The sequence below is a fragment of the Columba livia genome, chromosome 30 (genome assembly GCF_036013475.1).
Source record: "Columba livia isolate bColLiv1 breed racing homer chromosome 30, bColLiv1.pat.W.v2, whole genome shotgun sequence".
NCBI lineage: Eukaryota > Metazoa > Chordata > Aves > Columbiformes > Columbidae > Columba > Columba livia.
Window position 1 is genome coordinate 1,113,567 of NC_088631.1, and position 23,991 is coordinate 1,137,557.

General features: G+C 51.1%; 1 protein-coding gene and 2 pseudogenes across 1 annotated transcript in view; 2 read left to right on the forward strand and 1 right to left on the reverse strand.

Annotated features, from left to right (window-relative positions):
* The window catches only part of BRD4 (bromodomain containing 4), a 75,569-nt gene that overhangs the window by 28,531 nt on the left and 23,047 nt on the right, over nucleotides 1-23,991 (forward strand). The window contains 11 exon segments of the mRNA XM_065043947.1: nucleotides 782-917; nucleotides 2,239-2,363; nucleotides 2,365-2,514; nucleotides 3,812-4,171; nucleotides 6,339-6,467; nucleotides 10,248-10,457; nucleotides 12,521-12,720; nucleotides 14,893-15,191; nucleotides 15,764-15,874; nucleotides 20,763-20,815; nucleotides 23,311-23,674. Coding sequence (XP_064900019.1) covers nucleotides 782-917; nucleotides 2,239-2,363; nucleotides 2,365-2,514; nucleotides 3,812-4,171; nucleotides 6,339-6,467; nucleotides 10,248-10,457; nucleotides 12,521-12,720; nucleotides 14,893-15,191; nucleotides 15,764-15,874; nucleotides 20,763-20,815; nucleotides 23,311-23,674 — 2,137 coding nt within the window.
* On the reverse strand, nucleotides 3,055-3,173 carry LOC135576789 (5S ribosomal RNA; annotated as a pseudogene).
* Nucleotides 7,149-7,267, forward strand: LOC135576790 (5S ribosomal RNA; annotated as a pseudogene).

A 23,991-nucleotide genomic window follows, 5' to 3' on the forward strand; every position in this document is an offset into this window, starting at 1 on the left:
CTAGTCTGGAATACATCTCGATGTCTGGTCTAGAATAACTACAGATGTCTAGTCTAGAATACATCTCGATGTCTGGTCTAGAATAACTACAGATGTCTAGTCTAGAATACATCTCGATGTCTAGGCTAGAATAACTACAGATGTCTAGTCTAGAATACATCTCAATGTCTGGTCTAGAATAACTACCGATGTCTAGGCTAGAACACATCTCGATGTCTGGTCTAGAATAACTACAGCTGTCTAGTCTACATGACATCTTGATGTCTGGTCTAGATTACATCTCAATGTCTAGTCTCGAATACGAATCGGTTTCTAATCCAGACCGCGAATCGCTTTCTAATCCAGAATGTGAACTGGTTTCTAATCCAGAACACAAAGCGTTTTCCAATCCAGAGCACGGCTCGATTTCTAATCCGGAACACGAGTCACTTTCTAATCCAGAACACACCTCAATTTCTAATCCAGAACACACCTCGATTTCTAATCTATATTATAGGTTAGATTAAGAAAGCCTGAACACAGCACCGTCTTAATCTGTAGATTAATAAAACCTGAGTGTAACACCATCTACAGCACAATCTATAACACGGATTAGACTTCTGATCTAACCCAGATTTGATTCCTAATCTAGAACATAGATCAAGCAAACCGAAACATTGCACTCTATAGGTTTAAAAAGCCCAAAAGCAGCATCTGTAGCAGCAAACCCCTATATTTATATCAAGATATATGTTTCCATGTATACGTCTGGCTTAATTTGCCGTGTGTCCCTTTCCCGCAGCCAGGGGATGACATAGTCTTAATGGCGGAAGCTCTAGAGAAGCTTTTCCTGCAGAAGATCTCGGAAATGACGCAGGAGGAGACGGAAATCGTTATCGCGCAGACCAAGGGGAGGGGGCGCGCGAGGAAGGATGCAGGTACGGCCCCCACGTCCGTCCCGCCGTTAAGCCGGGCTCAGCGTGGCGCCTGGTTTGATCTGGACTCGACTGGGGGGGGGTTAATGGGGTTGTTAGGTAAAGCCAGGCGTCGTTCCTGGGATCGCGGGTGTTCTCGGCGCCTCGATTGATTGCGTTGAATGGGGAAGGGAAGGGAAGAAAGGAAAAGGAAGGGGAAGGGGAAGGGGAAGGGGAAGGGAAGGGAAGGGAAGGGAAGGGAAGGGAAGGGAAGGGAAGGGAAGGGAAGGGAAGGGAAGGGAAGGGAAGGGAAGGGAAGGGAAGGGAAGGGAAGGGGAAGGGGAAGGGGAAGGGAAAAGGAAGGGGAAGGGAAAAGGAAGGGGAAGGGAAAAGGAAGGGGAAGGGGAAGGGAAGGGAAAGGAAAGGAAGGGGAAGGAGGGGAAGGGAAGGGAAAAGGAAGGGAAAAGGAAGGGAAGGGAAGGAAAAGGGAGGGAAAAGGAAGGGAAGGAAAAGGAAGGGAAGGGAGGGAAAAGGAAGGGGAAGGGAAGGGAAAAGGAAAAGAAAGGGAAGGGAAAATGAAAAGGAAGGGAAGGGAAGGAAAAGGAAGGGGAAGGAAAAGGAAGGGGAAGGGAAAGGGTAGGGAAAAGGAAAAGAAAGGGAAGGGAAGGGAAAATGAAAAGGAAGGGAAGGAAAAGGAAGGGAAGGAAAAGGAAAAGAAAGGGAAGGGAAAAGGAAAAGGAAGGGAAGGGAAAATGAAAAGGAAGGGAGGGAAAAGGAAGGGAAGGAAAAGGAAGGGGAAGGGAAGGGAAAAGGAAGGGGAAGGGAAAGGGAAGGGAAAAGAAAAAGAAAGGGAAGGGAAAAGGAAAAGGAAGGGAAGGAAAAGAGAGGCAAGGGGAAGGGAAGAGGAAGGAAAATTAAGGGGAAGAGGAAGGGAAGGAAGGGGAAAGGAAGGGAAGGGAGGGAAAAGGGAAGGGGAAGGAGAAGGGAAGGAAAATGAAGGGAAAAGGAAGGGAAGGAAAAGGAAAGGAAAAAAGGAAGGAAAGGAAAAGAGGGACTCCCCCTCCTGGGCCAGGGAAGGGGCCTTAGGCCTGAGCTCGGGCTTTTGCCAGGCAGGTCTTGTCACCGGTTTGGGCTCCGTTTTGCCCAACGAGCCATCAAAATAACCCTCGCGAAGGAAAAACGCAGCCGGTGTTCGTCCCCGGCCGGTTCCTCGAGAACCGCAAGTCGGCAATTAATCAACACGAACCTTCATCGCGCAGCCTCGTTCCAAAACACTAATTGCTTTCCCCTCCAATTAACGCCGTTTGAAGCGCGCAGCGATTTCCTCTGTGTTTTCTCTCGCCAGTGACCTCCAAACCGGGATCATCGGCCGTTCCCAACGCCACCCCAGCCTCCTCCCCGGCGCAACCGCCGCCGCCACCGCAGCCCCTCGCGGCGCCGCCGCCGCCGCACCCCTTCCCCCCCGTCACCCCCCGACCTCATCGTCCCCGCGCCCGTGATGACGATGGTGCCTCCGCAGCCGCCCGCGCCGGCCCCCCCGGCCCCCGCGCCGCCCGCCCCGGCCCCCCAGCCCCTCCAAGCGCACCCGCCCGTCATCCCCACGCCCGCCCAGCCCGTCAAGGTGAGTCTTCCCTTCATTACCTTAACGACACGGGCAGGATTACCCAAAATCGCTCCGAAAATTCCCGTTTGGCGAACGGTTCTTTGCGTTGAGTGGAAAAGGTGCCGCGCTGGCTCTCTGAGCCGGCCTAAAGTTAAACGCGACTCATTGCGCCTGCTTAAAACCTTTCTTGAGCTTTGCGCGACTCACGGGTTCCATCTTGACTCGCGCCGTTGACTTTTGTTGGTGGAGATGAGATAATCACAGAATCCCAGAATGTGGGGTTGGAAGGGACCTCAAAGCTCATCCATCCAACCCCCCGGAGCGGGAACACCCAGCTGAGGTGACACAGGAACGTGTCCCTGTCCTTGAACTGAGGGGCCACAACTGGACACACTATTCCAGATGTGACACACTATTCCAGATGTTACACACTATTCCAGGTGTGGCCTCCCCAGGGCAGAGCAGAGGGGCAGGAGAACCTCTCTGACCTACTGACCACCCCCTTCTAACCCCCCCAGGTCCCATTGGCTTCCTGGCCACAAGGGCCAGTGCTGGCTCAGCCCACAGCACCCGCTATTCCCAGCTGGTCTCCCATCCAAGCACTGACCGGGCCCGACCCTGCTTAGCTTCCCAGAGCAGACGGGATGGGGCGTTCTCAGGGTGCTATGGCTGTATATATTATATATATGTATATATATGTCCCCCAATTATATCCTGATAGTATCTGAACTAAAGGGCAGAGCAGAGGGGCAGGAGAACCTCTCTGACCCACTGACCACCCCCTTCTAACCCCCCAGGTCCCATTGGCTTCCTGGCCACAAGGCCCAGTGCTGGCTCATGGTCCCCCTGCTGTCCCCAGCACCCCCAGCTCCCTTTCCCCTACGCTGCTCTCCAACAGCTCATTCCCCAACTCACACTGCACCCCGGGCTTGTTCCTGCCCACATCAACACTCTACACTTGTTCTGTTTCACTGAATTTCTCCTCTCCAGCCTGTCCAGGTCTCTGATGGCAGCACAGCTCCAGTGTCACCACTGCTCCAGCTTGGTGTCACCAGCAAACTGGGTGACACTCGCTCTATTCCCTCATCCAAATCACTGATGGATATATTGAATAATACAGACCCCTGGGGCTCTGCACTGGATCCAGGCCCCAAGTGGCCTCTGCCCCATTGCCCACGACCCTCTGGCTTCTCCCCTCCTGGTTTTTACGTAGAGCTCAACAAATCTCGGTATTAGTGTTGGAGCCCGAGCGCCGGCAAATCCGGCGAGAAACGCCACGCCGGGGGTAAAATTGCCTTTGTCCTTTGCTTTGTAGACAAAAAAAGGGGTGAAGAGGAAAGCAGACACCACGACCCCCACCACCATCGACCCGATCCACGACTCCTCGTCGCTCCCCGCCGAGCCCAAAGCCACCAAATGCGGCCCGCGGCGGGAGAGCAGCCGCCCGGTGAAGCCGCCCAAGAAGGACGTTCCGGACTCCCAACAACACGCGGCGGAGAAGAGCAGCAAGATCTCGGAGCAGTTGAAATACTGCGGCGGGATCATCAAGGAGATGTTCGCCAAGAAACACGCGGCCTACGCTTGGCCGTTCTACAAACCCGTGGACGTGGAGGCGCTGGGGCTGCACGACTATTGCGACATCATCAAACACCCCATGGATCTGAGCACCATCAAGGTAAGTCGGACATTCGGGACGGACAAACGGACAAAACTACGCAATCCATACAAAACAACCCTGTTATTATTTAAACCCTAGAGAACAGAAACCACGGGAATGCGGAGATTTGGTTGAAAACACCATTTTTGGAGCTTTTCTGCCCAAATCAGGCTTGTCTTAAGCACACGTAGTTCCCTCTACTTCCAAATCGCTTCGTTTTGATGAGCGGCCGCAAATTAATCACCACTTCCCCTCGAAATGTTAATTAATCATGGCACTTGTTGCGTTTGCAAATTGCAACGTCATCCCCATTTCCCCTCAAAACGGTCGTTTTTGGTTCAAAATCTGAACTTTTAAGTCAGGAAACCTTAATTCCTTACGTTGAAATCCACGGCTTTTTAGTTATCAATTATTAATTCGTTATTTTGAAGGCTTTAAATTTTTAATTACCAAACGTTAAATGGCGATTTAGAAGTTGTAAGGTTTTTAGTTACCGAACCTCAATTCGTTATTTTGAAGTCGTTAATATTCTAGCGACCAAACGTTAATTTACGATTTAATATGGTGATTCTGGCACCATTTTGATCCCTGAGGTGATTCTGGCGCCATTTTGAGCCCTGAGGTGATTCTGGCGCCATTTTGATCCCTGAGGTGATTCTGGCACCATTTTGAGCCCTGAGGTGATTCTGGCGCCATTTTGAGCCCTGAGGTGATTCTGGCGCCATTTTGATCCCTGAGGTGATTCTGGCGCCATTTTGAGCCCTGAGGTGATTCTGGTACCATTTTGGGCCCTGAGGTGATTCTGGCGCCATTTTGGGCCCTGAGGTGATTCTGGCGCCATTTTGAGCCCTGGGGTGATTCTGGCGCCATTTTGATCCCTGAGGTGATTCTGGCGCCATTTTGGGCCCTGAGGTGATTCTGGTACCATTTTGGGCCCTGAGGTGATTCTGGCGCCATTTTGAGCCCTGAGGTGATTCTGGTGCGATTTTGATCCCTGAGGTGATTCTGGCGCCATTTTGAGCCCTGAGGTGATTCTGGCGCCATTTTGAGCCCTGAGGTGATTTTGGGGCCATTTTGAGCCCTGAGGTGATTCTGGCGCCATTTTGAGCCCTGAGGCGATTCTGGTGCCATTTTGATCGTTATATTTTAGCTACCGAACCTTAATTGATGATTTTGAAGTCGTTAATGTTTTAACTCCGACTCCTTCACCCACGTTGGGTTTGGTTTTAAACCCTTGATGCTATTCAGAAGGAAACGACATGTTCTCCGTTACTCCTTTGGGTCAAAACCAAAAAATTTTGGTCAAAAGAAAGACTCATTTTGGTCAAACTACTAATTTTGGTCAAACGTGCCATTGTTCTTTTGACCCAAATTAGTTGTTTTGTTGCCCAAAATCAGTCACTTTTGACCAAAATGAGTCATGGAGCGCACGTCGGCCTCTTCTGAACTGCATCGAGGACGCCCGTAGGCCGCTCTAATCTTTATAAACCATCTGCAATCCTTCGTTTGACCCAAATTAGTTGTTTCTTCGGCCGAAATTAGTTGTTCCTTTGACCGAAACTAGTAGTTCTTTTGACCAAAATCTGTCATTCCATTTTGAGCCCGGAGGTGATTTTGGCGCCATTTTGAGCCCTGAGGTGATTCTGGCGCCATTTTGATCCCTGAGGTGATTTTGGCGCCATTTTGAGCCCTGAGGTGATTCTGGCGCCATTTTGATGTCCCTGAGGTGATTCTGGCGCCATTTTGATCCCTGAGGTGATTTTGGCGCCATTTTGAGCCCTGAGGCGATTCTGGCGCCATTTTGATCCCTGAGGTGATTCTGGCGCCATTTTGATCCCTGAGGTGATTCTGGCGCCATTTTGGGCTCTGAGGTGATTCTGGCGCCATTTTGAGCCCTGAGGTGATTCTGGCGCCATTTTGATCCCTGAGGTGATTCTGGCGCCATTTTGAGGCACTTGGGGGTCACTCCTTGGTTCTCCTGCCCCTCTGCTCTGCCCTGGGGAGGCCACACCTGGAATATTGTGTCACATCTGGAATAGTGTGTCCAGTTGTGGCCCCTCAGTTCAAGGACAGGGCCACGTTCCTGTGTCACCTCACCTGTGCGTCCCTGCTCCACAACGAATGGTTCTCGAGGTCCATCCAACCCCTGCCATGCTGTGATTTGCACCTTTTCTCTCCCGTTCAGTCCAAACTGGAGAACCGGGAGTACCGAGACGCTCAGGAATTCGCCGCCGACGTGCGACTCATGTTCTCCAACTGCTACAAGTACAACCCGGCCGACCACGAGGTGGTGGCCATGGCGCGGAAACTGCAGGTAAGGCCACGATCCAACCGCTCACCACTTATTTATTGAGCCTAAAAAGTATCAAATAACACCAAAATTGGTCAATGCGGTGCGTAATGGTTGAAAAACTGATTCTATTTGCCGTGGAATTGATGCAAGATGGGCCTCGCTCCACCCAGTTAGCCTCTTTAAACTCTTTATTTCATCCTTTTTTGTGGCCTTTGAAGGAGTAGGGAGGGAAAGCTTGGCTCCAAAATGACGCATTTTCCCCCAAAAAACATCTAGAGAGAAAAAACATGACGTTAATTCTCGCTTGGGCTGTTTTAATGGCTTGTTTTGTTGTTCGTATGGAGAATTTTTCTGCTTTCTGCTCATTCCCAGCAGAGAGGTTCTCCTGCCCCTCTGCTCTGGCCTTGAAAAAGGTTTAGTTCTGATACTATCAGGATACACTTGGGGAACATATATATATATATATATATAAAATATATGCAGCCATAGCACCTTGAGATCACCTGATCTCATCTGATCTGGGAAGCTAAGCAGGGTCGGGCCAGGTCAGTGCTTGGATGGGAGACCAATGGTACCTGGGGGGATTAGAAGGGGGTGGTCAGTAGGTCAGAGAGGTTCTCCTGCCCCTCTGCTCTGCCCTTTAGTTCAGATACTATCAGGATATACTTGGGGAACATATATATATATACATATATATATAATATATACAGCCATAGCACCCTGAGAACGCCCCATCCCGTCTGCTCTGGGAAGCTAAGCAGGGTCGGGCCCGGTCAGTGCTTGGATGGGAGACCAGCTGGGAATAGCGGGTGCTGTGGGCTGAGCCAGCACTGGCCCTTGTGGCCAGGAAGCCAATGGGACCTGGGGGGGTTAGAAGGGGGTGGTCAGTAGGTCAGAGAGGTTCTCCTGCCCCTCTGCTCTGCCCTGGGGAGGCCACACCTGGAATAGTGTGTCACATCTGGAATAGTGTGTCCAGTTGTGGCCCCTCAGTTCAAGGACAGGGACACGTTCCTGTGTCACCTCAGCTGGGTGTTCCCGCTCCGGGGGGTTGGATGGATGAGCTTTGAGGTCCCTTCAACCCCTGACATTCTGGGATTCTGTGAATTAATTCATAAAAAAGTCCCAAAACTTAATGCACGCTCCACAAAATCATCTCAATTCCGTCTTTTCTTATTAAAGAAATAATTTATTTGTGTTTAATAACTTCACTGGGACGTGTGTGATACGAACCAGACAGCCCCGGCGTCCCCTAACAAGAAGCATCGTTTGCTGGTGATAATCACTTTCTGGTTCACGGAAAACAATAATTAGGTTATAAATAATCACTAATTGCAGTGATTCAGTGATAATTACAGCGTGTGCGTCCGTTGTCCCGAATTGATGCCGTTCCTGGCAAATCTCGTCTATTCCTCCCGTGTTTTCCACTCGTTTTCACTGAAATTTAAGCCCAAGCGCGTCGATGAATTTAATGGTGTTTCTAATAAATTTAACGGCGTTTTAAATTAATTAAGCAGCATTTTAGAAGCAAATTTAAGCAGCAAAACGTCTCCAGCGCCCAGGAAAGGAAAAAAAACCCCAAATTAAGGTGGGAGGAGTTGAGCCCGTTCGCGGGAGCTGCCAAAACTGGGATTGTTCTGTCTGTCGCTGGTTTGTTCTTCATGAAGTGGCAACTTGGGGGGCAACATGGGGGACTGGGTGCAAGTGGCACTTGGTCCCCTCAAGGAACCGGAAAGATACGCTAAAACGTTTCCTTGAGATGAAGTCTGTGGCGCTGAGGGCTAGAACCGGGTCTAAATGGAGCCAGGCTGTCAGTAAAGCCAGGTCTAAACGCAACCGGGATGTATATAAAGCCATGTCTAAACACAACCAGGTTAAAACACAGCCAGGTTGTAAATAAAGCCAGGTCTAAACACAACCAGGCTGTAAGTAAAGCCAGGTCTAAACACAACCAGGCTGTGAGTAAAGCCAGGTCTAAACACAACCAGGCTGTGAGTGAAGCCAGGTGTAAACACAACCAGGCTGTGAGTGAAGCCAGGTCTAAACACAACCAGGCTGTGAGTAAAGCCAGGTCTAAACACAACCAGGCTGTGAGTAAAGCCAGGTGTAAACACAACCAGGCTGTGAGTAAAGCCAGGTCTAAACACAACCAGGCTGTGAGTAAAGCCAGGTCTAAACACAACCAGGCTGTGAGTAAAGCCAGGTCTAAACACAACCAGGCTGTGAGTAAAGCCAGGTCTAAACACAACCAGGCTGTGAGTAAAGCCAGGTCTAAACACAACCAGGCTGTGAGTAAAGCCAGGTCTAAACACGACCAGGCTGTGAGTAAAGCCAGGTCTAAACACAACCAGGCTGTGAGTAAAGCCAGGTCTAAACATGACCAGGCTGTAAGTAAAGCCAGGTCTAAACCAGGCTATAAATAAAGCCAGATCTAAACACAACCAGGTCTAAACATAACCAGGCCATAAATAAAGCCAGATCTTAACACAACCAAGTATAAGCACAACCAGGCTGTAAATAAAGCCAGGTCTAAACACAACCAGGCTCTAAACGCAACCAGGCTGTCAATAAAACCAGGTCTAAACCAGACTCTAAACATGACCAGGCTGTAAATAAAGCCAAATCTAAACACAACTAGGTATAAGCACAACCAGGCTGTAAATAAAGCCAAGTCTAAACATGACCAGGCCGTAAATAAAACCGGGTCTAAACACAACCAGGCTGTAAGTAAAGCCAGGTCTAAACACAACCAGGCTGTGCGTAAAGCCAGGTCTAAACATGACCAGGCTGTAAGTAAAGCCAGGTCTAAACTTAACCAGGCTGTAAATAAAGCCAGATCTAAACACAACCAGGTCTAAACATAACCAGGCCGTAAATAAAGGCAAGTCTAAACACAACCAGGCTGTAAATGAAGCCAGGTTTAAACACAACCAGGCTAAAACATGACCAGGCTGTAAATAAAGCCAGGTCTAAACACAGCCAGGCTGTGCGTAAAGCCAGGTCTAAACATGACCAGGCTGTAAGTAAAGCCAGGTCTAAACACAACTAGGCTGTAAATAAAACCAGATCTAAACATAACCAGGCTGTAAATAAAGCCAGATCTAAACACAACCAGGTTTTAATACAATGATGTCTAAATCCAACCAGGCTCTAAATAAAACGAGGTCTAAATACAGCCATCTCTAAACACAACCAGGCTTTAAACACAACCAGGTCTAAATAGAACTAGGCTCTAAACACAACCAGACTCCAAACACAACCAGGTCTAAATATTTCCAAGCTGTAAATAAAACTAGGTCTAAACACAACCAGGTTTTAACACTACAAGGTCTAAATACAACCAGGCTCTAAATAAAACCAGGTCTAAATACAACCGTCTCTAAACACAACCAGGTCTAAATAGGACCAGGCTCTAAACACAACCAGACTCCAAACACAACCATGTCTAAACATTTCCAGGCTGTAAATAAAACCAGGTCTAAACACAACCAGGTTTTAACACAGCAAGGTCTAAATCCAACCAGGCTCTAAGTAAAACCAGGTCTAAATACAACCGTCTCTAAACATAATCAGGTCCAAATAGGACCAGGCTCTAAACACATCGAGGCTCTGAATAAAATCATCTTGGAGACGGTCAAAACTTCAGGAGAGTTGGAGGTTTTGTAGGGTGGGACCCCCCGTCACCGACCCCGGTGTCACCGACCCGGTGTCACCGACCCGGTGTCACTGACCCCAGTGTCACCAACCCCGGTGTCACCGACCCCCCATCAGTGACCCCGGCCCCATTTCTCCCCCGTTTTCCAGGACGTGTTTGAGATGCGTTTCGCCAAGATGCCGGACGAGCCCGAAGAGCCGGCGGTTCCGGCCTCGTCCCCGGCCGCGCTGCCCCCACCCGCCAAGGCCACCGTCCCGTCCTCCAGCGACAGCAGCAGCGACAGCAGCAGCGACAGCGACAGCTCGTCCGACGACTCGGAGGAGGAACGCGCCCAGCGCCTGGCCGAGCTGCAGGAGCAGGTACGCGCGGCCCCGGCGCTCAACTTGGCCCCGGTTGTGCCGCGGTGAGCGGGGAGTGCCGCGAAATGGTTGGGGAACGCGGAGGAGTTGGTGGGGTGTGTGTTCCGGGGGGGACACACGAGAGGGGTTGCGAGGGTGGGAATTGGTTGCCTGTGATTGGGTGGTGAATCCGGAGCGGGAAGGAGAATCCGGAGCGGGAAGGAGAATCTGAGTGGGCAGGACAAGGCAGGAGAATCTGGAGCAGGCAAGAGAATCCGGAGCAGGCAGATTAATCCGGAGCGGTCAGGAGAATCTGAGTGGGAAGGAGAATCCAGAGCAGGCAGATTAATCCGGAGCAGGAAGGAGAATCCAGAGTGGGCAGAAGAATCCAGAATGGGCAGGACAAGGCAGGAGAATCCGGAGTGGGCAGGAGATTCCAGAGCAAGCAGATTAATCTGGAGCGGGCAGGAGAATCCTGAGCAAGCAAGAGAATCCACAGTGGGCAGGAGAATCCCAAGCAGGCAGATTAATCCGGAGCAGGCAGGAGAATCCAGAGCAGGCAGGAGAATCCAGAGTGGGAAGGAGAATCAGCACGCAGGAGAATCTGGAGCGGGCAGAAGAATCCAGAGTGGGCGGGACAAGGCAGGAGAATGCCAAGCAGGTAGATTAATCCGGAGCAGGCAGGAGATTCCAGAGCAGGCATATTAATCCGGAGCGGCCAGGAGAATATGAGTGGGAAGGAGAATCCAGAGCAGGCAGGAGAATCTGGAGAGGGCAGGACAGGGCAGGAGAATCCGGAGCAGGCAGATTAATCCTGAGCGGGCAGGAGAATCTGGAGTGGGATGGAGAATCCAGAGCGTGCAGAAGAATCCAGTGTGGGCAGGACAAGGCAGGAGAATCTGGAGTGGGCAGGAGATTCCAGAGCAGGCAGATTAATCTGGAGTGGGCAGGAGAATCCTAAGCAAGCAGAAGAATCCAGAGTGGGCAGGACAAGGCAGGAGAATCTGGAGCAGGCAGGAGAATCCGGAGTGGAAAAGATAATCCAGAACAGGCAGGAGAAGGCAAGAGAATCTGGAGCAGGCAGGAGAATCTGGAGTGGGCAGATAAATCATGAGCGGGCAGGAGAATCTGGAGTGGGAAGGAGAATCATGAGCACACAGGAGAATCCAGAGCGGGCAGAAGAATCCAGAGTGGGCAGGACAAGGCAGGAGAATCCAAGCATGCAGATTAATCCAGAGTGGGCAGGAGAATTTGGAGTGAGAAGGAGAATCCCGAATGGGCAGGAGGATCCGGAGTGGGCAGAAGAATCCAGAGTGGGCAGGACAAGGCAGGAGAATCCAAGCAGGCAGATTAATCCGGAGTGGGCAGGAGAATTTGGATTGAGAAGGAGAATCCCGAATGGGCAGGAGGATCCGGAGTGGGCAGAAGAATCCAGAGTGGGCAGGACAAGGCAGGAGAATCTGGAGCAGGCAGAAGAATCCAGTGTGGGCAGGACAATCCGGAGTGGGCAGGAGATTCCAAGCAGGTGGGAGAATCTGGAGTGGGCAGGCAGGAGAATCTGAGAAGGCAGGAGAATCCAGAGTGGGAAGGAGAATCCGGAGCGGGCAGGAGAATCCAGAGTGGGAAGGAGAATCCGGAGCGGGCAGGAGAATCCAGAGTGGGAAGGAGAATCCGGAGCAGGCAGGAGAATCTGAGTGGGCAGGAGATTCCAGAGCAGGCAGATTAATCCAGAGCGGTCAGGAGAATCCGGAGCGGGCAGGAGAATCCGGAGCGGGCAGGAGAATCCGGAGCGGGCAGGAGAATCCCAAACAGGCCACACTCTCCTCAACTGCATCTCCTGCATCCTTCCCGTTAGCACCGCTAATTAAAGCATCATTAGCGCTGACGAAGGGAGCAGCCGCTTCTCCCTTAGAATCGCTCTGGAAAGGTTTGTCTGCAGCTGCAGCGGGTGGCGCTTTAATCCACATAAACCGGCGCGCCGAAAAGCTGGAAAAATTAATAGTAATTAATATAAAGAACGAGTAATTGAGAAACAAAGTTAATTACTACGGGGAAAAGGGCGTTAATTGGTGTGTGTTTGGCAGCTGAAGGCCGTGCACGAGCAGCTGGCGGCTCTGTCCCAGCCCCAGCAGAACAAACCAAAGAAAAAGGAGAAAGACAAGAAGGAGAAAAAGAAGGAGAAGCACAAAAAAAAGGAGGAGCTGGAGGAGGCCAAGAAGAGCAAAGCCAAGGAGCCGCCCACCAAAAAGCCCAAGAAGAGCAACAGCACCAGCAGCACCTCCAGGTGAGCCCCGACTGCTCCCGGTACCGGCAGGGATGCCCATCGGCCATTGCCGGGGCTTAAACTGAGCTTTGAGTGTCTAAGAGTGGCTTAAACTGAGCTTTGGGTGTCGGAACAGCAGTTTAAACTGAGCTTTGGGTGTCTAAGGGCAGCTTAAACTGAGCTTTGAGTGTCTAAGAGCAGCTTAAACTGAGCTTTGGGTGTCGGAACAGCAGTTTAAACTGAGCTTTGGGTGTCTAAGGGCAGCTTGAACTGAGCTTTGGGTGTCTAAGGGCAGCTTAAACTGAGCTTTGAGTGTCTAAGAGCGGCTTAAACTGAGCTTTGGGTGTCGAACAGCAGCTTAAACTGGGCTTTGGGTGTCGAACAGCGGCTTAAACTGAGCTTTGGGTGTCAAACAGCAGCTTAAACTGGGCTTTGGGTGTCGAACAGCGGCTTAAGCTGAGCTTTGGGTGTCTAAGAGCGGCTTAAATTGAGCTTTGGGTGTCTGAGGGAAGCTTAAACTGATCTTTGAGTGTCAAACAGCAGTTTAAACTCAGCTTTGGACATTGAACAGCAGCTTAAACTCAGCTTGTGGTGTCTAGCAGCAGGTTGAGCTCAGCTTTGAGTGTCTTAAGAGCAGCTTAAACTGAGCTTTGAGTGTCGAACAGCAGCTTAAACTCAGCTTTGTGTGTCTGACAGCAGGTTGAGCTCAGCTTTGGATGTGTAACAGCAGCTTAAACTCAGCTTTGGGTGTCTAACAGCAGCTTAAACTCAGCTTCGGGTGTCTAACAGCATCTTAAACTGAGCCTTGGTTGTCTAACAGCAGCTTAAACTCAGCTTGCAGTGTCTAGTAGCAGGTTGAACTCAGCTTTGGTTGTCTAAAAGCAGCTTAAACTGAGCCTTGGGCATCTAGCAGCAGGCTAAACTCGGCTTTGGGTGTCTAACAGCAGATTAAACTCAGCTTTAGTTGTCTAGCAGCACGTTGAGCTCAGCCTTAGGGGTTTAACAGGAGGTTGAACTCAGTTTTGACTGTGTGGCATCAGGTTAAGCTCAATTTCAGGTGTATAACAACGTGTTGAGCTCAGATTTATTGCCTGACGTGAGACTGAGCTCAGTTTACTGCATCCCAACCTCATGGTCGAGCTTTCATTGCCAAAGCTGCTGCTTTGCAGGATGAAAACTAAAAATACTTCATCCCCAGTGCTTTAGTGGTTAAACCTCAGAGGTTAGACCTGAGTGGCCGACATCAGCTTGAGCTCAGCTTACTGCTGAGCTCATGGTTGAGCATTAAGCTCGAGCTTTCAGTGCCAAAGCTGCACCTTTCCAGGACGAAAATTAAAAATATTAAATCCCGACTGATTTAGTGGTAAAACCTCAGCAGTTAGACCTGAGTGGCCGACATCAGCTTGAGCTCAGCTTACTGCTGAGCTCACGGCTGAGCATGAATTGGGCTCAAGCTTTCAGTGCCTAAGCTGCACCTTTCCAGGACACAAATTTAAAATACTATATTCTGAGTGTTTTAGTAGTTAAACCTCAGAGGTTAGACCTGAGTGGCCAACATCAGCTTGAGCTCAGCTTACTGCATCCCAACCCCCCTCAGCTGAGCTTTCAGTGCCAAAGCTGCTCCTTTCCAGGCCAAAAACTCAGAAATATTAAATCCCGATTGATTTAGTGGTAGAACCTCAGAGGTTAGACCCGAGTGGCCAACATCAGCTTGAGCTCAGCTTACCGCATCCCAGCCTCACGGCTGAGCATTAATTAAGCTCAAGCTTTCAGTGCCTATGCTGCGCCTTTCCACGATGATTCTGAGTGTTTTTAGTCATTAAACCTCAGAGGTTAGACCCTAGTGGCCAACATCAGTTTGAGCTCAGCTTATTGCATCCCAACCCCTGAGCTCACTGCTGAGCTCACAGCTGAGCATGAATTAAGCTCAAGCTTTCAGTGCCTAAGTGCACTTTTCCAGGATGATTCTGAGTGTTTTAGGCATTAAACCTCAGCGGTTAGACCTGAGTGGCCAACATCAGCTTGAGCTCAGCTTACTGCATCCCAACCCCACAGCTGAGCTTTCAGTGCCAAAGCTGCTCCGTTCAATCAAAAATACTAAATCCCGAGTGGTTAAATCTGAGCTTAGACCTGAGTGGCTGCTTGGGGATGTTAGGCTGGGTTTATTTTAACGCTGCTCCTTGTTTGAAGTAGTAAGAAGGAGGCGGCGGTGCCCAAGAGCAGCAAAGCGGCGCCGGCCTACGAGTCGGAGGAGGAGGAGAAGTGCAAACCCATGTCGTACGAGGAGAAGCGGCAGCTGAGCCTGGACATCAATAAACTCCCCGGTGAAAAGTTAGGCCGGGTTGTGCACATCATCCAATCCCGGGAACCCTCGCTTAAAAACTCCAACCCCGACGAGATCGAGATCGACTTCGAGACCCTCAAACCCTCCACCCTGCGCGAGCTCGAGCGCTACGTCACCTCCTGCCTGCGCAAGAAGAGGAAAGCCCCGGGTAGGTCAGGCTTAAATGCAGGTTTAGTCTTTCAATATGTTGTAAATCTATTGTAAAAATATTTGAAATATATCTTTTTCTAATTAATATCAATAAGCAATTTGCTGGTTTTCTGCCGCTTCCTCAGATCAACACGTTGGTGCAGCTTAAAACAAAAAAGGGAGATTTTAGGCCTGGATTAAACGTCTGGCTGGGCCTAAGGAGGAGATATGCCTGGTTTTAGGCCAGCCTAAAGTGGCTGGGTAAAGCCAGACGTGCTGGGATTAAGCACATGGCTGGGCTTAAGGAGGAGAAGACCCCACTGGTCTTAGGCCAAACTAAAACCGCGGTCTAAAGCCAGACTTTTCTACCGCGGAGGGGTTTAGGACAGGCTTAAATCCTATGGGATGGTGACACAAGGGACAGACGCCCCTAGTAAAAAAACATCACCCCAAAGCCTCGGAGACCCCGCTAAGTCCGGCCTAGCGTAGGCCAGCAACAGAAATAAGCAGAGACATGGGTTTAAAGCTTGGCTTAGCCCATCTCGGGGGGACTAATTACCCCTTAACGATGTTGTTATGGTCTCCTTGCAGCGGAGAAGGTGGACGTGATCGCTGGCTCCTCCAAGATGAAGGGATTCTCCTCCTCAGAGTCTGAGAGCACCAGCGAGTCCAGCTCATCTGACAGCGAAGATTCAGAAACAGGTTAGACGTGGCTTATTTAATGACTTAAGTCCTAGACCTGCCTTCTGTATAAATAAATACGTTTTCATTCCTGTCTCGGTCTTTTAATTCTTACTCGAGAACGGAAAAGCCAAACCCGCTGGTTTTGCCGCGTGTTTGGGCTTGACGTGGACGCCTTGGCGGTTCTTAAGCTGGACACGGTGATTTTTCATAAGCTTTGCCTTGCTGAACTTAGGCCTGAGCATGGGAGCCTAAACCCAGCGAGCTCATTGGCTGCTTAATGACCTAGATTGGTGGTTTTAGGAAAACGCCATATTTTCCCTCAAAGGAGAGACTTAAACTGAGGAAAAAAATGCGGGCTTATGGCAAAAACTCGCTGCTTCTCCCTCCTTGGGCTCAAATTAGGCTGAGCTTATGTTCTTGTTAATCATTAAGCTTTTCCTTGCAACCGTTCCCTCCGTGGTTTTGGGGACGCAAAGTTTGTGCCGCCGCTTAAAACTGGTTTTACCTCCCAACTGCTCACTCAGCTCACACTGCGGAGGTTAAGCAGAGCTTATCCAACTTAGGCTAATGTTGAGGTTGGGGAGTTTTGATGGAACTTGATGGGGAAGAGCAAAACCTGCCGTATTTATGCTCTTCAATGAGTTTTAGCCAATTTAGCTTGATTTAAACCAAAATAGACCGCAGCACTGGCGTTTAGCCAGCCCAGCTTATCGTGTCGCCTTGAACTTGGCCCACCCCAAATCCAGAGTTTTAATCCCGGCTTTAAACCCAGCCAATCCTATCTACCCACTAAACCCGTCCCGTACAAATCCCCAAATTGCGTTTTGTTTCAATTTCGCTGGTTTTTCCCCCAAAAATCCATGGGGGGGATTTCAGGGAATCAAAAATGGGAATTATGGGATGCACCAGCGCTAATTAAAACCCCAAAAAGCACTTCTCATTAAAAACCTCAAATTTGCCCCAAATCGTGGTATCTCCATCCCCGTATCTGCACCGTTAGCATTCAGTCGCTTTTAAGCTGGACTTTAAGACTTCTTAAAGACCTTTTAAGACACTTTCAGATAGTTTTACACTGTTTAAAGACCCTTTAGGTGCCTTAAGATGATTTGAAGACCTTTTAAGATATTTTAAGACCTGTTACTCGGGTTTAATTTACAGGCACCTGAGTTTAACTAAAGGTTTAACCCGCAGGTTTAATTCCCAGATACCCGGCTTTAAATCATGGGCATCCGGGTTTAATTCCCAGATAGCCAGGTTTAAATCACAGGTACCCAGGTTTAATTCAGATATACCCAGGTTTAAATCACAGGCACCCAGCTTTAAATCACAGATACCCAGGTTTAAATCACAGGCACCCGGGTTTAGTTCCCAGATACCCAGGTTTAAATCACAGTTAACTGGGTTTAATTCAGATATACCCAGGTTTAAATCACAGTTAACTGGGTTTAATTCAGATATACCCAGGTTTAAATCACAGTTAACCGGGTTTAATTCAGATATACCCAGGTTTAAATCACAGGTAACCGGGTTTAATTCAGATATACCCAGGTTTAAATCACAGGTAACCGGGTTTAATTCAGATATACCCAGGTTTAAATCACAGGTAACCGGGTTTAATTCACAAGCAGCTGGGTTTAATTCAGATATACCCAGGTTTAAATCACAGGTAACTGGGTTTAATTCAGATATACCCAGGTTTAAATCACAGGTAACTGGGTTTAATTTGGATATACCCAGGTTTAAATCACAGCCAGCCGGGTTTAATTCAGAAATACCCAGGTTTAAATCACAGGTAACCGGGTTTAATTCAGATATACCCAGGTTTAAATCACAGGTACCCAGGTTTAAATCACAGGCAGCCGGGTTTAATTTCCAGATACCCAGGTTTAAATCACAGGCAGCCGGGTTTAATTCCCAGATACCCAGGTTTAAATCACAGGCACCCGGGTTTAGTTCCCAGATACACAGATACCAAACAACTATCTTGAGCGGTGAAGAGCTTCATCCTTCGGTTGGGTTGGCCAAGCTCGTTGTGTCTACAAAGTCACCGGTGCCACTGGGTGATCCCTGGGACCATCTTGGCTTTGCCATGGTCTCCATTGGCTTTGGCTTCTTGGTGTCATTGAGGAGACGCCGGTAGAGACGTTGAACCACTCAACGCCAAATGTGACCCAGCAACCATCTTCAATGGTGAAGAGCTTCATCCTTCAGTTGGGTTGGCCAACCAAAGTCACCGGTGCCACCGGGTGATCCCTGGGACCATCTTGGCTTTGCCATTATCTCCATTGGCTTTGTCTTCTTGGTGAAGACGTCTCCAACCAACGTGAAACACCACTGGGGTCAGAGATGGGACGGGGCTTCTTGGTGTCATTGAGGAGACGCCGGTAGAGACGTTGAACCACTCAACGACAAATGTGACCCAACAACCATCTTCAATGGTGAAGAGCTTCATCCTTCAGTTGGGTTGGCCAACCAAAGTCACCGGTGCCACCGGGTGATCCCTGGGACCATCATGGCTTTGTCATCATCTCCATTGACTTAGTCTTCTTGGCGAAGACGTCTCCAACCAGTGTAAAACGCCGTCGTGGTTGGAGATGGGACGGGACTTTTTGGTGTCGTCGAGACGCCGGTAGAGACGTTGAACCACTCAACACCAAATGCGACCCAACAACCATCTTAAGCGGTGAAGAGCTTCATCCTTCGGTTGGGTTGGCCAAGCTCATTGCGTCTCCAAAGTCACCGGTGCCACCGGGTGATTTGTGGGACCATCGTGGCTTTGCTGTGGTCTCCGTTGACTTTGTCTTCTTGGCGAAGATGGGACGGGGCTTCTTCTTGGTGCTCTTGTTGTGTGGGGAGATGCCAAACCACGCCACGCCAACCGTAACCCAATAAGTGTCTTTGACAGTGAAGAACTTTGTCCTTTGGCTTAGTGGGTGGGAGGAGACAACGGGTCCAGACCCACAGACACCCATTGGGACTCACAGAAACCCATCGGGAGCCACGGGCACCCATCCGGACCCACCGCCACCCGTCCGGACCCACGGACACCCATCTGGGCCTTGGGGACCTTGGACACCCATCCGGAACCACGGACACCCATCCAGACCCATGGACACCCATCCAGATGCATGGACACCCATCCTGACCCATGGACACCCATCTGGGCCTTGGGGACCTTGGACACCCATCCGGACCCACGGACACCCATCCAGACCCATGGACACCTGTCTGGACCCACAGACACCTATCGGGACCTATGGACACCCATCCAGACCCACGGACACCCATCTGGATCCATGAACACCCATCTGGACTTTGGACACCTATCCGGACATACAGACACCCATCAGGACCCATGGACACCCATCTGGCTCCATAAACGCCCATCTAGACCCACGGGCACCCATCCGGACCCACGGACACCCCTCTGGACCCATGGACACCCATTTGGACCTGTGGACACCCATCTGGACCCAGGGACACCCATCCAGATGCATGGACACCCATCCAGACCCATGGACACCCGTCTGGACCCACGGACACCCATCCAGGCCCACAGACACCCATCTGGACCCATGGACACCCATCTGGCTCCATAAACGCCCATCTAGACCCACGGGCACCCATCTGGACCCATGGACACCCATCTGGACCCATGGACACCCATTTGGACCTGTGGACACCCATCTGGACCCAGGGACACCCATCCAGATGCATGGACACCCATCCAGACCCATGGACACCCGTCTGGACCCACGGGTGCCCATCGGGACACATGGACACCTATCCGGACGCATGGACACCCATCCGGATCTGTGGACACCTGTCCAGATCCATGGACACCCATCTGAACCCACGGACACCCATCAGGACCCACGGACACCCATCTGAACCCAGGGACACCCATCGGGACCCACGGACACCCATCTGAACCCAGAGACACCCATTGGGACCCACGGACACCCATCCAGATCCGTGGACACCCATCCGGACCCATGAACACCCATCTGAACCCAGGGACACCCATTGGGACCCACGGACACCCATCCGGACCCATGAACACCCATCTGAACCCAGGGACACCCATCTGGATCCGTGGACACCCATCTGAACCCAGGGACACCCATCTGAACCCAGGGACACCCATCCGGACCCATGGACACCCATCCGGACCCATGAACACCCATCTGAACCCAGGGACACCCATCTGGACCCACGGACACCCATCTGAACCCATGGACACCCATCTGGACCCATGGACACCCATCTGGACCCACGGACACCCATCTGGACCCACGGACACCCATCTGGACCCACGGACACCCATCTGAACCCAGGGACACCCATCTGAACCCAGGGACACCCATCGGGACCCACAGACACCCATTGGGACCCACGGACACCCATCCGGACCCATGAACACCCATCTGAACCCAGGGACACCCATTGGGACCCACGGACACCCATCCGGATCCATGGACACCCATCGGGACTCAAGGGCACCATCCAGACCCATTGGGACCCACACACCCCCCCCAAATCCGTGACCCTGCAGTTCGGGGGTTCCCACCTCCACAGGCTCAAATCCCCTTTCCCCCTCAAATCCTTTGCCGTATTTAAACCCAGACGTTGCCGGCGCATGAACCGGAGCCCAATTGGCCCTTCTTCCCTCCATTCTCTTTTTGGGTGATTTTTCCCCAAAACCCCTTATTTTTTCACCATTTCAGCCTCAAAGTGTGAAAAACAGCCCGTCCTGCTGAGTTTCTCGTCTCCTCGAGCAAGAATTTATTGGTTTTGGGGTCTTTCTCCACCCAAAATGCGCCGGGGTGGGTGTGGGGCGCAACGGGGCCGAGCGGCAGCGCCGCCGTTCTAACGCTTGCTCTGTTCCCCTCTTGTTTTTTGGCAGAAATGGCACCAAAATTGAAGAAAAAAGGGCATTCGGGGCGAGAGCAGAAAAAGGTGAGTGACGCGGTTGGCGGGCGGGAAGGTGGTTGTGACCGGGGTGGGGGGTTTGGTGAGCGGAAAAAGGGGGTTTGGGAATAGAAAAGGGGGTTTTGGTGACTCATTTAGTGACCAAAAAGGTTTTTTGGTGACTCAAATAGATGCTTTGGTGACCAGGGGGGTGTTTGGTGACACATTTTGGTGACCGGAGGGTGTTTGGTGACACATTTTGGTGACCGGAGGGTGTTTGGTGACACATTTTGGTGACCAGGGGGGTGTTTCCATGACACATTTTGTGACCAAGAAGGTTTTTTGGTGACCAGGGGGGTGTTCAGTGACACATTTTGGTGACCAGGGGGGTGTTCGGTGACACATTTTGGTGACCGGGGGGGTGTACGGTAACACATTTTGGTGACTGGGAAGGTGTTTCAGTGACACGTTTTGGTGACCGGAGGGTGTTTGGTGACACATTTTGGTGACCAGGGGGGTGTTTCCATGACACATTTTGTGACCAAAAAGGTTTTTTTGTGACCAGGGGGGTGTTCGGTGACACATTTTGGTGACCGGGGGGGTGTATGGTAACACATTTTGGTGACTGGGAAGGTGTTTTGTGACCGGGAGGGGGCTTTGGTGACCAGAAAAAGGGGGTTTGGTGACTCATATTGTGACCAAAAAGGTTTTTTGGTGACCCAGAAAGACATTTTGGTGACCAGGGGGGTGTTCAGTGACACATTTTGGTGACCAGGGGGGTGTTCGGTGACACATTTTGGTGACTAGGGGGTGTTTGGTGACACATTTTGGTGACCGGGGGGGTGTTCGGTGACACATTTTGGTGACCAGGGGGGTGTTCGGTGACACATTTTGGTGACTAGGGGGTGTTTGGTGACACATTTTGGTGACCAGGGGGGTGTTCGGTGACACATTTTGGTGACCGGAGGGTGTTTGGTGACACATTTTGGTGACCAGGGGGGTGTTTCCATGACACATTTTGTGACCAAAAAGGTTTTTTTGTGACCAGGGGGGTGTTCGGTGACACATTTTGGTGACCAGGGGGGTGTTCGGTGACACATTTTGGTGACTAGGGGGTGTTTGGTGACACATTTTGGTGACCAGGGGGGTGTTCGGTGACACATTTTGGTGACCGGAGGGTGTTTGGTGACACATTTTGGTGACCAGGGGGGTGTTTCCATGACACATTTTGTGACCAAAAAGGTTTTTTGGTGACCAGGGGGGTGTTCAGTGACACATTTTGGTGACCGGGGGGGTGTTCAGTGACACATTTTGGTGACCGGGGGGGTGTATGGTAACACATTTTGGTGACTGGGAAGGTGTTTTGTGACCGGGAGGGGGCTTTGGTGACCAGAAAAAGGGGGTTTGGTGACTCATATTGTGACCAAAAAGGTTTTTTGGTGACCCAGAAAGACATTTTGGTGACCAGGGGGGTGTTTGGTGACACATTTTGGTGACTGGAGGGTGTTTGGTGACACATTTTGGTGACCAGGGGGGTGTTTGGTGACACATTTTGGTGACCAGGGGGGTGTTCAGTGACACATTTTGGTGACCAGGGGGGTGTTCGGTGACACATTTTGGTGACCAGGGTGACATTCAATGACACATTTAGTGACCGTGAAGGTGTTTTTATGACCATGAGGGAATTTTGGTGACCGGGAAGATGTTTCGGTGACACATTTTGGTGACCAGGGGGTTGTTTCAGTGACACATTTAGTGACCGTGAAGGCGTTTTTATGACCATGAGGGAATTTTGGTGACCACGGGGGTGTTCAGTGACACATTTTGGTGACCGGAGGGTATTCAGTGACACATTTTGGTGACCAGGGTGGTGTTTCAGTGACACATTTAGTGACCGTGAAGGTGTTTTTGTGACCAGGAGGGAATTCTGGTGACCAAGAAGGTGTTTCAGTGACACATTTTGGTGACCAGGGGGGTGTTTCAGTGACACATTTTGGTGACCAGGGGGGTGTTTCAGTGACACATTTTGGTGTCTGTGAAGGTGTTTTTATGACCATGAGGGAATTTTGGTGACCACGGGGGTGTTCAGTGACACATTTTGGTGACCGGAGGGTATTCGGTGACACGTTTTGGTGACCAGGGGTGTGTTTCAGTGACACATTTAGTGACCGTGAAGGTGTTTTTATGACCATGAGGGAATTTTGGTGACCACGGGGGTGTTCAGTGACACATTTTGGTGACCGGAGGGTATTTGGTGACACATTTTGGTGAACGGGGGCTGTTCAATGACACATTTAGTGACCGTGAAGGTGTTTTTATGACCATGAGGGAATTTTGGTGACCGGGAAGATGTTTCGGTGACACATTTTGGTGACCAGGGGGGTGTTTCAGTGACACATTTTGGTGACCGGAGGGTGTTCGGTGACAAATTTTGGTGACCAGGGGGGTGTTTCAGTGACACATTTTGGTGACCGGAGGGGTGTTTTGGTGCCCAAAAAGGTGTTTTCAACAACTCAAGGCTGTTTCCTCCCTCCCTCCCTCAGCATCACCACCACCACCACCAACCTGCGCAACAACCGCCGCCACCGCAGCCCCCGGCGCCGCCGCAGCCGCCTCCGCCGCAACCGCTGCCGCAAGCGCTGCCCCCCCAGCAGCCGCCACCGCCGCCGCCCGTCCCCCAACAACAACCCCCCCAACCCATGAAATCGTCCCCTCCGCCCTTCGTCCCCGCTCAAGTCCCCGGGGTCCTGGAGCACCCGCTGCCGGGGAACATGTTCGACACCATGACGCATTTCAGCCAGCCCATCCTGCACCTCGCGCAGCCCGACATGGCGCCGCACCTGCCGCAGCCGCCCGAGCACAGCACTCCGCCGCACCTCGGCCAGCACGCCGTGGTGTCCCCGCCAGGTGGGCGACGGCGCCGGGGTGGGCCGGGGCGGGGGGGTCTGCGTGGGGTGGAATCCAGGACAATAGGTGGAAAAGACCCTCAAGGTTGAGTCCAAATGTAAGCCAACTGTGGCCATTTTGAGCCCTGAGGTGATTCTGGCGCCATTTTGAACCCTGAGGTGATTGTGGCGCCATTTTGAGCCCTGAGGTGACTCTGGTGCCATTTTGGGCCCTGAGGTGATTCTGGCGCCATTTTGGGCCCTGAGGTGATTCTGGTGACATTTTGAACTTGGAGGTGATTCTGGCGCCATTTTGAGCCCTGAGGTGATTTTGGCGCC